The sequence below is a fragment of the Globicephala melas genome, chromosome 14 (assembly GCF_963455315.2).
Source record: "Globicephala melas chromosome 14, mGloMel1.2, whole genome shotgun sequence".
NCBI lineage: Eukaryota > Metazoa > Chordata > Mammalia > Artiodactyla > Delphinidae > Globicephala > Globicephala melas.
The window spans coordinates 47,482,909-47,495,382 of NC_083327.1; the positions used below are offsets into that span (position 1 = coordinate 47,482,909).

Sequence of the window (12,474 nt, forward strand, 5' to 3'; positions counted from 1 at the left end):
ATAAACAACACTGTGGTCACTGGGGTTCACTGTAACTCATCTCTGCAAAATGCCTGAGATTATGAGCTTTTCAACACGGCAGGTGTGCAAGCTCTTACTGCAGCCCACAAGATTTAAAAATTACCCCCAATACCTGCAAACACCCAGAATCACTGTGACTGGGGAAATGACTTCATGAGTCTCTTTACCATTTCAAGGGTAACTTTATGAAGTGGTAAATATTATAGGGAATCCTCAAAGATTTTATTTGTGAAATATTCATTGAGTGCCTACTGATGTGAAAATTCTGTATGTGTCCATTAGAAAGAACACCTCACCTCAGAGGCCTCTGAAGTAAATGCCAGTGACTGGGGGTCTGTTTTCTGTTTCAGCTGAAGTGAATGTGGGCATATGTGGTACAAATTTAACAAGACTTACTGGGAGGCTTAGCTGGTTAAATGGATGAAATGCAAGATGATTTTTAGATTGGAGGAAGGTAATAGGTAGGAATGACATAGAAGCTTATTCTAGACTGTAGAGGATAACACAGGAGACTCTTAGAAGGAAACTGTGAGCATCAGTGTGGCTGACACAAAGGTAGCAGACAGGGAATACGGGTGACTGGGATGAGGCAGGAGACGGCACACTGGAGTTTAAGTTTGACTTTGACACTGAGGGTAATGGGATTAAGTCACTATTTTGACTTTATTGAAGTATATGGAGATATTTATATTTTTTTATGAAGGCTTTTTAATTGATTGGAAGAGGAGAGACTGAAAGTGAATAAACCATTGCAGCAGCTTAGAGTAGATTATTTCTGAGATAACTTAAACTGGACCACAGTTTAGGCCACAGAGATGGAGTGAATGCCAGGTGCATTAGCTATAGAAGTTTATAAGTAAGTGTGTAGGAAAGAGAGGGGCTATTAAATATTTTTTAAAACATAAAGCAATAATTAGAACTTTGGGTTTTAATGATATTGGAGCTACTATATATGAGTACTAACTTTGTGATGTTTTACATTTATTGATTTTTAAAATCATAAAACAATCAAATGCTTGTTGTAGGAATTCAAACAGTGTGTAAGTAGAGTATATAAAATAAAAAGGAAGTTTTTGCTCTTCTCCATCTCCAATACCTCCTAATCCAGTCCACAGATGGAATCACTACCATTAAAGTTTGTATTTGTTTAAGATCTTTTGATACTTTTGTAAAATATGTATTATTAGTGTATATATAGGATCATAATAACCCCATTGGTCACCATATGCTCTTTTTACTTAACATTACATAATGGGTATCTTTTGAGTTTTCACCATGGCATGATAGGTTCATGATCCTGAGAGACAGTCTTAGGACAAATATTATCCTAGTAGAACCACAGCAGTAGCAGCTCATAAAACATAATTGTTCAACTGCCTTCTTGTAATTAAAGAATACATCATATTGCAGTTACCATCTGTAAATACAGCACTTAAGTTTTCTTTTTAAAGTATCATTTAATTAGATTCAAAAGACTAGCTAATCTGAGGTTAGACACAGTGCTCCTCAGTTTATTGTCCACACATGAATTTTCTTTAATATAATGCGACTTACGACACTTGTAAAGCTGCATTTATTTCCTTGAGTAGCTCGTTAGTCTTATTAAAATCTGCCCGCATGATATTTTTCTCTCTGAGGTGGTCTGCTGTCATGACATCCAGCTCTTTTTCAAGTCTCTTGTTTAAATCTTGTTCATGCAACCTGTTTAATTTATTTTTAGTTAAGAAAACGTTATTCTGAAGTCGAGCTTTCAAAACTTTCTATATTCTAACAGATTTGAAATGGTTTTAGGTATAATATACAGAAAATTAGTGGAAACAGCCTAAAGTAAAGTACTTACTTTGCTCTAATCTTCTAGCTTGGTAAAGTTGTCTCCTTTAATGCTTTTTAAAATAACATTTTTAAAAGATTTTAGTTAATTACATACAATTTCCAAAGTTAGTGAATGTATATACATCTTTCAAAATATAAACATTTCTTCTACATCCAAATTATAACACAGTCAACAAATAAAGTAAAAAGTGGTCCTCAATATCTTACTAGAAGGCTATCTAGTCATAAAAATAGGCATGTATTGCTAAATACCATTGCAACAGTCTTTCAGGTAACACTGCAAATTCCTTCTGTGGTGACTGAAGGCATACCTCATCTGTTGGTTGGATTCACTTCTTATTCTGAGAATTTCTTTTCCCTTAAGTTCCAATTCTTTGGTTAGGGCATTTATATTTTCATGAAGGTGCTGTACTTCCTTATCCAAGTCTGAGATGTGATGCTCTCTGTGCCTTACTTCATCTTGTAGATCTGTTATTCTACTCACGTGCTCCTTACTCTGAAAAATACAAATAGTTCTTAAAAGTTTTCTGCATATTTACTTTCTGTGTTTAAGGGAAAGAAAATGACATACTGGAATGTCAAACGTAAATCTGACATTGCTTCAAAAGCAAACTGCTGAAATAAGGGAACCTCGAGGCCTCCTCTATTTTCATAATCAATATACAAGAAGTGTTTATATGGATGCCACAGGGCCACAGGGGACCCAAAAGACCATATAAGCACATCTCCCTCATTTTACTGTTGAAGAAACCAATACCCAAGAGATGATTTGTCCAAGGATGATCTATAATCAATGGCAGAGCCGATAATTAGAATACAGGGCTCTTAAGTATTCAATAAGTTACATGGTCTTGCAGTAAAATGCTGCTGCCATCGTCCTTTAATTTAAAAGGACCTGCATCTATGGAGGCCATCCCAGTATATACACATCCCATTGCTTAGAAGACTTTGTCTGCTTCATGCCGGTCTAGTAGTTATCCTGTCTGACAGATAAGCTCCCTTCCATTTTCCTACAAGTCACTGTCTTCTGCAAATTCTGCAGGCCTAGACATTGTCAGTTTCAGCAGCAGCCTAGTTGGAGAGAATATAAGTTCCCTCCATGGTTATAAGGTGGCTCATTTAAAACTTTCTAGTAATGAAGAAAAATTTGAGCTGATCATTTAACATATTTGAAGACTAACAAAGTGAAAGTCATAAGTAATAAACTAATAAACAGGGAATAGCCTTCATTGTACTATGACTAGAAATCCATTCATCCAGACATACATTCAGGATCACAAACCATCTAATTAAAGAAAGTACACTTGGCTAATGAGCAAAATTTAAAAAGTGTGAATAGTAGCTGTGCTAGTGATATGGACATATAAATTATCTTTTTTTCCTAAGGACCTGTTACTTCAATAGCTGTGCTATCTGATATGGCTGTTTAAATTAACTGAAATTAATTAAATAAATTAGTAAAATTTAATTAAAAATTCAGGTCGTTGGTCACACTAGACATATTTGGCTTGTGACTATCATAGTGGATAGCACAGATACAGAAGAGGTCCCTAATCATGGGAAGTTCTACTGGACAGACACTGCTGTTTTATAGTATTCTGTTTTCACTCTGTATTATTTACATTTCATTGTTCACTCAAGATGCAAATAAAATTCAAAATATTCAATTAAAAGGTCATAAAATAAACCATTATACTAAAGTTGAATTACCTAACTCCCTTTAAAAATAAAACTCTTTAATATAGATAGTAAGTAATTACTAGTGAAAATACTAGTTATTACAAAATAATTTTCAGAAAATTGTGAACATTCAAATCTATTCGCATTTATTTAAGACATCACAGAACAGGATGTTCTTTACCTGTCTTCTGCTGAGATCTATACTTCTCTCTAATTCCATTTTAGCAGCGGCCAATTCTTGATGATGATGATGCCGTAACACATCAATTTCAGCTGCATGTTGATGGTTTAGTTCTGAGCGTAAAGAAGCTGGAATCCAAGGAAAAAAAGATTTCGTGTATTTTTAAAATATTAGTATTTTAGATAAACATCATAAAAGAGTATTACTTTTTAAAATTAGGACACATATTCCCATTAAAATATCATAGGATTGTCTATGCCTCTTAAAATACTACATACTATCATAAAATATAAATTTAGAGGTCATCTGGCTTTGAAGAGGGTAAGAAAATTTTCAGCTGCTCAAATGGATCAAGGTTTTCTATATATGTTTTCAGTTTGCAAGTAAGGTGCTAATGGAGAGGAAATTTTTAACTCTTCTCACTCACTACTAGAATAACACATTTTAGGGTTGAATGGTACTATAATGTATATTTAGGAGGCAACTTCCCACCCACGTAAGACTTCTTCCATGATATCCCTCAAAGATGTTAAGCACTGTCTGGTGATTGTTCTTAGTGATTTCGAAGTCATTATTTTTATCTGAATTTGAGGTTATTTCATACAATCCACACTTACTGAATGCCAGGTACTATACTATGGGAGAATAAAATATGACCCTGTTCTTATAATTGCACAGGCTAGAGGGAAGGGCATCAAGGAATTAGGTGGGATATCAGAGATGAACATTATAATGAAATACAGTGTTTCAGTTATAATGAAAGCAGGGCGGTGTAAGAACCCAGATTTCCTAGGAGAGGGAAACTGGGGATGCTATCAACAAAGGAATTGTCACAGTAACACAGTCTAAAAGACTGAGCTGGGGTTCTCCAAGTGGAGAAAGATAAAAGCATTCAGGAAGAAGGAGTAACATATGCAAAAGCAGAAAGAACCAGCTCTGTCAGACAAGCTACAAGAGGTTTGGTATGGCAGGCACCCACAGAGCAAGTGGTCATACTGGAAAGAAAACGGAGCCCAGCCTGAGAAAGTTTTAGTACAAAATGATTTTCACTCCATGTTTACATTCATGGTCCTCAAACTAAGATGTGTGTGGCAGTGTGCCTGAGGGACTTTTAGAGTACACATGATCATCTTCCAAAACATGAATTTTACATGAAGATTTTTGGAAAAGCCACTGTTTTTAATGTTAACACTGAATATATGAGTAAAATACAAGTTACAAACTTCAAAGCTGAAACATGAGACTTCAAAGAAATGCTGTGCTTGTAGCAAGTCAACTTAGGCTCCTCCCGAGACCCTCATGTAGAGCATAAATTCAGTTTCCCCTGCTGTTAAGGGCTGCTTCAGTGGAAAAATTGACAGGACCTGGTGAAGGATATGAGGAATCACTGAAGGATTTAAAGTGGGGAAGTCACATGGTGAGATTTGAGTCTTGCAAAAATTAACCCAACTGGGGCTTCCCTGGTGGCGCAGTGGTTGAGAGTCCGCCTGCCGATGCTGGGCCCGTGGGCCGTGGCCGCTGAGCCTGCGCATCCAGAGCCTGTGCTCCACGACAGGAGAGGCCGCAACAGTGAGAGGCCCGTGTACCGCAAAAAAAAAAAAAAAAAAAATTAACCCAACTGGAGTTTGGAGAATGGACTGTGGGAAGGAAGATCAGCAAGAAGGTTGCGGTAATAATCCAGGTGAGAAATGATACAACCCTGAATTAAGGGTGGCGAAAGGATGAAAGCAGAGGAAATAGATACAGAGAATATTTAAGAGGAGGGAATAACACGACATGCAAGCAAAAGAAAAAAGGTTGAATGCATCTCCCAGATTCGTGGTTTTGGCAACTCAGTAAACAGTGATATCATAAATTCAAGTGGGAGGTATGGGAATGGAAATATATTTTAGACCTGAGGGAGATGGTGAGCTAATATTTTAAAACAGAGTGTGAGTTAGAATATCTAACAGTGTAATAAGCAGTAAATAATATAAATCTAATTCACAAGGAAAGCAGATTGGTCTAGAAATACATATTTGGAGTCACAAGCACAACAGATGGCCATTGAAGCCATAGATGTGTGTGTAGAAATAGAAACAATACAATTGGAAAAGAAGATACACAAATGGCAAAAGAGCACATGGAAGAATGTTCAACACCATTAGCCACTAGGGAAATGCAAAGTAAAATTCACAATGAGATATCACTACACTCCTACCAGAATGGCTAAAATAACAAAATAATGACAATATCAAATGCTGGTGAGGATGTGAAGAAACTGGATCATTCATACATTGCTGGTGGGGATGTAAAATGGAATAATCACTCTGGAAAACAGTGGCAGTTTCTTAAAAAACTAAACACACCATTATCACATGACCCAGCAACTCAACTCCTGGGCATTTATCCCAAAGAAATAAAAACTTAAATTTGCACACAACTGAAAACACACAGATGTCCTTCAGTAGGTAAAGGACAACAAATATGGTAGGCCAATACCATGGAGTACTACTTAGCAATAAAAAGGGACAAACTATTGATACATGCAACAACCTGCATGAATCTCCAGAGAATTATGCTGAGTGAAAAAAGCCAATCTCAAAAGGCTACGTATCGTACAATTCCATTCACAACATTCTTAAAATGACAACATTATAGAAATGGAGACGAGATTAATGGTGGGCACAGGGAGTGAAGTACATGTGGCTATAAACGGGCAGCAGGGATACCATGGTGATGGGAATGTTCTGTGTCTTGACAGTATCAATGTCAACACCCTGGCTGTGACATGCACTTTAGTTTTGAAAATGTTACCATGGAAGGAAACTGGGTAAGAAGTTCAGACGATCTCTCTGTGCTATTTCTTATAATCTCATGTGCATCTACAACTATCTCAAAATAAAAAGTTTAAGAAACCACAAAAAGTCTTTTGTCTACAAAGACAAATGTATTTAAATCATGTTTCAGTGGATACAAGTTCCAACACTTCGCCCATTTTTACCTCTCCTCGGGAAGAGGAGAGGACTATAACGACTTGGCCTAGAACTCCCAGCAATAGTAGAGAAGATGAATTGGGTCAACTGGTTTTCCCTTTGAGGCCCCAAATATTCAGAACACTTTGGTCGTCTTTTCTCAATTCTTACTTGGAAAAGAGTGTGCCACTGAGGTGTGACAAAAGACGTCAAAAACACTAGGAGAATTTGGAAAAAAACACAAACAGAAGGAAAATGAGATGACAGGAATAAAAAGTCATTGAATGACACTAAAAAACAAACAAAAAATCCTTTAAACACATACTCAGTTTTTCTTCCAAACTCAACTGATCTCCTATAAAAACTATAGTGATTTTAATACCTCAAAGATAAAAGTCCATTTAATAAAAATTCTGGAAAATATCCAAAGAGTCAGACCTAGACATGACTTTTCTCATTAAAACAAAATCCTTAAAAAAACCCAATATGATGATCTAGTCTAAAGACATGCGGCTCCATCCTTATCTATTCCCTTCAGTCACTGGATAGTGGGAAACCTGAATGTTCTGACTCCGTTTAGTCCCTTAATGACAAATGGAAGCACCATTGGGTGTTGCTTACACAGCCAGAGTATGGAGAACGTTGAGAGGACCTCAATTTACTGTTTGTGTTCTATCCATTCTACTCTGCCATACTTGCTCCTTCACCCAGTAGCTTCAAATAAAATATGAACAACACTTAGATGTTCATTTTGATGTTTCAAAAATTAAGAATAAAACTTTGTGATTTCTTGTTGAATTTTAAGTTAGAAGGATGTAAAAATAAATATGACAGGATTATAATCTTTTCAAAATACCAAGCATAGCCTTTCCTTCATCTTCTAATTCAAACCGAAGCGTCTGAAGTTCCTGTTCCATTTCTGTCCGGAAGCCCTCCATTGACTCTCTGTGTGCATCTTTTAATGACTGAAGCTCTGCAGAATGTTTCTGTTGTAAGTGATTTTCAAGAGCCTAGAATGAGAGAAACATATTCAAATTATTATGCTAGAATATAGGGAAGGAAATGGAAACAAAATAGAAAAATTACTAAAACTCAGTTATTATTCGAGGAAAACAAGTCTTTTTAATTCATTTTCATGAATATTAGATATAAATGATCATCATTAGAAAATAAATTAGTAGGTTCACTTCAGTAGAATAATCATCATGAAATCAGGTTGAGTCAATATACAGTGTTCGAATTGGGATACAGACCCTTTACCTAAGGCAGTTTTCAAATAAAGCTGTTTTCTGAAGCTGCTAAGGGACATAAACCACCTAAAATGAATGAATACTTCCTCTGTGTGCACAGACTTAGACTTAGGAAAGAGGTGGGGGAGGGCAGATCAGAAAAGATCTTCTGATCAGGAAAAGAGAGATGAGGGCTTTTCCTACTCCAACCTTAACAAAATTTTTGTAGCTATTTTCTTTGCTCCTGCATTTGTGAACAGAAGCAAAAGCTAGAGGAGGCAGCTGGAAAAGTGAACTAAAGCCCTTCATATGATTAATTTTAAAAGCCTAGCCAGAGAGAACACACTACACGTGGCCAAGACGAAGAGAAGATATATGGCCACAAGAGAAAAAAAACAGAGCTCAGGGTACTTCAAGTTTAGAGTGAACTGTAGCACTCAGCCAGGAAGGGTTTTCCTTACTATAATCTATAACATGAAAGGTTTCTGAGAAAGATACCACATTCTAACTAAGGCTGTGTTTCTTCAACCACTACTCTAAAATGCTGCTTTTAAAAATTATTTGACTACTTATGTCCTTTCTGAAACGTACAGCGTAAGTTCCTTTGGATACAGGTAAAAATAAAGGACTTCTCGTAGAGACAACATGACGCAGGTAAGCTTGGCTACCTAATGACAGACAATAAAACTGCCAGTTCCGATTTCTTTTGAAAAATGATTACAATTTTGAATAGACTGAATGTGTAAAATTAAAGCACTGATGTGAAAGCTTACAAGTTATCACAGTTCACAAATGGAATCCAATGAATAGATTATTTAGTTAATGCGAACAGGTCGAATTTTTAACCAAAGGAACTTCCTTGATTTTCTGGACAAGATCAATAGACTACAACTTATTGTACAGGCAAATGAGTTGTTTTTAAAAGAATATGACTTTTTTGTTTTAACAATCTTTAAATAACATACCATTTCTTAAAATAGTATCTATACCCAAATAATAACTGTAATAACTATACATGGTGAAAATTAGTTAGTAACACTTTTTCTATCAAATCTTTATCTTTATCCATAAGGTCCCTAGAAGAAATTGAAAAATACAGTGTTAAGAAGTGAACTAAACCAAAATTAATCACACTAAGGCTATGTCAAACTAACATTTTAACACAGAACTAAATAATGGATATGGGGCAATTCTGGCATATAATTAAACAAATAATGTATCTTTTTAAGTATTTTTTTTAGTGATTTATTTGTATCACTACTTTTCATATAGCTGTTAGGGCTGTATATAGGGAACTATACTATTTTAAAATGTCTCCCATTTCGATTCATTGTGACTTCTGTGCATAAGAAAAAGTATGAGGGACAAAAATGTGAGATTAAAAAATATAAATTCCTTGGGTACATGTGTCTTTTGTAGATCCAGACTGAAAGAGAAAAATTAAAAATTTGATGAAAGACTACTGTAAGTTCAAGATAGTATTAAGTGATTACAGTGGTTACAACTAAATTTATTTCATCACTGCTAACATATGACAAGCCAGACGGTATATTAGTTTCATCATGAACTTGGCAATATCATGGGAAACAGAAATAAAATTTGTCTGCTATAGGGTATAATTAGTGTCTGTGTTTAATTACTGTGACCCCCTACAAGAAGTCATAGCCTAGAAAACACAAATAAAGCAATATATAATTTTTTGGAGCAAAAAATGAACTCTTTAAAATTAGAAGGCTAACAATTATTAGGCTGTTGATTACATTTGAACTTATGTCACTTTAAACTTACTCTTTGTTCCTTTTCCTTTTCTTCTTCCATAGTTTGAAATGCAAGGACATGTGCTTCTTGTAAAGATTTATGTCTTTGTTGATGCTGTTCCTCTAATTCTTCAAGCTCTTGTGTAAGTCGTTGTCGTTCTTGTGTAAACTGGACTTGCAGTTGCTGCAAAGAGGTCTGAGACTGGGAAAGCTGCATCTCCAGATTGTGTTTCAGCAAGGAAATCTATGCCACAGAATGGTACACAAAGAAGAATAAATACAAGGCATGTTTCACATGTTGCCTATCTAAGGAAAAAAACATTTCAGATACTAACAAGAGCAAAACAATTGCCTTAACAAAATGTCCACTTAAAATGTTTTATAATATATCACAGATAACTAATCTTTAGGTATTACCACTTTTATTGTTTTCAGTGATTATCCTAAAAATAGACTGTTTTAGTGGTATTAAGCTTGTAGACTCTCTAAAGAACACTGCAGCCCACATTTTAAAAATACAACAAATACCTGTGCTGCACTGCAACAAAAATTCATGATGTGAAACAAAAACAAAGATGCTAACGTATTTACTAGGTTATGGTCACTTTACGGAATCACACTATCTAGTATGAGAAGTTAAACTGCTTATTTTTGAGGCAGCAAAGTTGAGTAGTTAGGACTGTGGGCTCTGAGTTAAAATTGTAGCTCTGCCACTTGTCACTGTCAATACCTCACCAGGCTGTGTCAGAGGGGAGAGTGTTACTACACACAGTTCACTCAGAATGGCCCCTGCAACGTAGTAAGTGCTCAATGAAAGCTAGCTAAGATTATTTGAGGATTAAAAAACTACACTTTAAAAGATTTATTAGTTTATAATTTAGAATTCTTATATTAAAAAAGGTTTTTATTTTTGAATTTTGATTTAATTCAAAGGATTTCAAACTTTCAAGCTTTTTAAAAATCACAAACCCCTCACAATCCTCCAGTTACAGCCTTCTAATAATGACAGGTGCTTTTCATTCACTATGGAAAACTGATTTGTCCCTCCTTTTGAAAACAGACAAATCACCCTTAATATGTCCACATCGCTTCTATGTGTTTTAAAATACTTAAATTTAAGTCCATTTTAAAGACTAAAAGCACAAAATACATGCATCTGTGTGTGTGTGTGTGTGTTCATTTACACATTTGTTGAAACCAAATTTTTATTTGATTTATTTCTCTTCTAATATACAGGAAACTATAAACTTGAAACTAGATAACTCAATCATATTCTAGATGTCTGAGGCTAAGGGGAACTTAAGGGAACCAGATAAAAAGGTGTCAAATGTGTTCCATTAAATAACTTAAGATACTGTGTTTATACACAAGTAAAACCGTTTCTGTGGCCAAGAAAGCTAATGGAAAGAGAGAACTTTAAAGTGAGTTTTTGTAAATGAGAAAAGACTTTCTTTCGATTGATGGAAGGCAGATATAATCTGCCTCACATGTCTCACCAAGGAAGGTACCTGGGAAAGAAAGATAAAGGGTGGAGAATCACCAGAGATGCAAAATAAGAAAGAAAAGAAAGAAGGAACTGGAAGACAGGAGAGGTCAGAGGTCAGCGGCTGGAAACAGTTACAGACTGTAGTGAGCTTAGGGTGGATAACAGCTGTCTGGAAGGGTTTTGAGCAAAGTTATACATCAGGATTAGTTGTAAAGGTTAGCACGTGCCTTTGTGTAAAGGGTCAAGCACCGGTGAGAAATGATACAACTGACATATGTTCAATCTGGTTTTTTTTGGGGTTTTTTTGCGGTATGTGGGCCTCTCACTGTTGTGGCCTCTCCCATTGCGGAGCACAGGCTCCGGATGCGCAGGCTCAGCGGCCATGGCTCACGGGCCCAGCCGCTCCGCGGCATGTGGCATCTTCCCGGACTGGGGCACGAACCTGTGTCCCCTGCATCGGCAGGCGGACTCTCAACCACTGCGCCACCAGGGAAGCCCTGTTCAGTCTGTTTTAACGTATTTTCAAAGAAGTAAGTTTACCTATTGAAAGTTATATGAATTCTACTTATTAATTTCTACATAAGCCTAAGATTTCAGAGGTTATTTCATACGTTTGGAGTCACTGGTGAACTGCAACACTCTGACCCCAGGCAATGCAACTCCCTACACCTCTAAATGGCAGTGGCACTCCTGATTTACAGCTCAAATAAACCCTGCAAGTGTGAAAACTGCAGGAGAAAGCAACAGCTAAGCCTTATTTGTGGAGAAGGAGGACCAAAACAAATTATACTATGTGATTTCTTACCATTTTATGCAAAGAAAATCAGGCTGAAATGAATATTAAACACAATCCAGAAAGAAAAAACAAATCATAAAAGGGTAAAAGACAATAAAAATGTTTGTGAACCCTGATGTGTAAAGTGACAGAGCCATTTTCTTCCCAGCTAGGTGGTTCTTGAAATAGAGAAGGCACCTAGCCACTCTCTTCCCAAGCTCAACCCTAGTCCCAGACCCAGCACAGGGACCCACATGACTACCTTGTCTCTGGTGACAACTTGTTAGAACACATATGAGAACATTAGGAAAAGACTACTGTTACATGTAGAATAATGACTCATATTGTCAAAGCTGTTATCTGGCCACTGGCCACGTGAGGACTAATCTACCCAGTGAATGAACTGCTCACCAGGCCATCTGGCCTGGTACGCATCTGTCTCCACTCAAAGAAAACGGGCATGATTTTCTGATGTGTACACAGGCACTATATGGGCTAGCAGTGGCCCTGGATTCTGTCCTCCAATGAAGTGTGCACTCAGGTTAATAAGAAGCCAAT

At 36.3% G+C, this 12,474-nt stretch overlaps 1 protein-coding gene across 7 annotated transcripts in view; it reads right to left on the bottom strand.

Moving 5' to 3' along the window:
• FAM184A (family with sequence similarity 184 member A) overlaps nucleotides 1-12,474 on the bottom strand; it is a 124,504-nt gene that overhangs the window by 12,191 nt on the left and 99,839 nt on the right. For 5 of the 7 annotated variants that reach the window (XM_060283740.1, XM_030853588.2, XM_060283738.1 and 2 more), the window contains 5 exons: nucleotides 9,687-9,899; nucleotides 7,526-7,679; nucleotides 3,716-3,843; nucleotides 2,166-2,350; nucleotides 1,576-1,722 (listed from right to left, as the gene is read on the bottom strand). In XM_060283740.1, coding sequence (XP_060139723.1) covers nucleotides 1,576-1,722; nucleotides 2,166-2,350; nucleotides 3,716-3,843; nucleotides 7,526-7,679; nucleotides 9,687-9,899 — 827 coding nt within the window. The remainder of the gene's footprint in view (nucleotides 1-1,575; nucleotides 1,723-2,165; nucleotides 2,351-3,715; nucleotides 3,844-7,525; nucleotides 7,680-9,686; nucleotides 9,900-12,474) is intronic. The other 2 variants (XM_030853591.2, XM_060283741.1) reach the window with 1 other exon arrangement.